The sequence below is a fragment of the Austrofundulus limnaeus genome, unplaced genomic scaffold (assembly GCF_001266775.1).
Source record: "Austrofundulus limnaeus strain Quisiro unplaced genomic scaffold, Austrofundulus_limnaeus-1.0 Scaffold1673, whole genome shotgun sequence".
In the NCBI taxonomy this organism is placed as follows: domain Eukaryota; kingdom Metazoa; phylum Chordata; class Actinopteri; order Cyprinodontiformes; family Rivulidae; genus Austrofundulus; species Austrofundulus limnaeus.
In genome coordinates, this window is record NW_013954075.1 from 5330 (window position 1) to 6617 (window position 1288).

Consider the following 1288-nt stretch of genomic DNA (forward strand, 5'->3'; position numbering starts at 1 on the left):
AATGAGAACCGTGACCCAAAGCAACAGTCAGCAGGATGTATACCTTCACGTGTTTATCTGGGAGGGGTGCTGTTGGATAGATCACATGTTGTGATTCATTGACAGTCATACCTTCTGCTGTTCAACATAATGATGACTGGTAGATAATTAGTTATTAGCGGTACTGCATTTTAATTTTAGAAAGCGCAAATCTGCTTATGAATTATAAAAATTAATAAGACCGCTAAAGCGCAAACGAAATATTTAGGTCCGCAATTAACGGATTTGCGCTTTAGCGGGCTGGTGCCCACCACTGCCTAATGCTGATAAAATTCAAAGATGCATCAACATCAAATGGATTCACAAACGTACTCTTTTGCCGCTCAGTCTCTTCCCCTCATACGTGGTACCCTGAGGCGTTTCCACGAAAACAGGCTGCAGGAGGAGAAATACAACTCAGGTTTTGCAGTAAAGTAATGAAAAAGTTGTTTGCGCWGTAATTAAAGTCGATGGGTGATTAAAAAGGTTAACGAGGTTTAAACAGAACTTCTGTTTTTTTTTTTATCAACGCAGAGGTCGTTTAAAAAAAAGGAAATAAAAATAAAGGCTGACCTTGAGAGGAAGGAAGGAGAGGGCATGTTCTATCAGCAGCCTCATTAATCTCTTGGAGTAAAAGATGAACTCGTCCCGGTTCGTCTCCTTGTTCCTAAACACACACACACACACACACTCATTTTACTCAATATCTAACTTAAATGTTGCTGTAGTTTCTGCTGCAGCAGAAACTACAGCAACATTTAAGTTAGATATTGAGTAAAATGTGTGTGCGTGTCCGGACCTGATGATGGTGTGCATCCCGCGCACCTGTGGCGTGCTCTCCATCACACTGAGGGTCTTGGGCAGGGGCTGACCCTGGTGAGCCGAGGCCAGAGCTGATCTGTGGACGAACACGTTTAACTCTAAGTTAGAGACGTTTCTACGAACCCGACTCAAAATATTTTTATTACAGTCCTGAAGGTTTGAGATGTTCTGCTTCCTGAAGCTTCTCCTCACTGCTGGCTGTTAAAGCAGAACAAAGTCTGCATCAAACTGTCTGACGTTTCTACTCAAAAACATTTTGTTCGTGACCATGTTTGGTCCAGTTCACGGTGAGTTCTAACATCAGACTTTATTTATTAAATATATATTTTAACTATAAAATAAAGACTGTAAAAATACTGTAGGCTGTTTAGTGTTTATAATTTTAAAACTAAAAGTTTAAAAATATATTACACGGACGGGGCCATTTTATTTACACGCAAAGCATTCC

At 40.3% G+C, this 1288-nt stretch overlaps 1 protein-coding gene across 1 annotated transcript in view; it reads right to left on the reverse strand.

Moving 5' to 3' along the window:
* Positions 1 to 591: 591 nt before the first annotated feature.
* Positions 592 to 1288, reverse strand: part of LOC106536074 (uridine-cytidine kinase-like 1) — a gene marked incomplete at both ends in the record, with an annotated part of 27687 nt that continues 26990 nt past the window's right edge. The window contains 2 exon segments of the mRNA XM_014033245.1: positions 592 to 685; positions 818 to 916. Coding sequence (XP_013888699.1) covers positions 592 to 685; positions 818 to 916 — 193 coding nt within the window.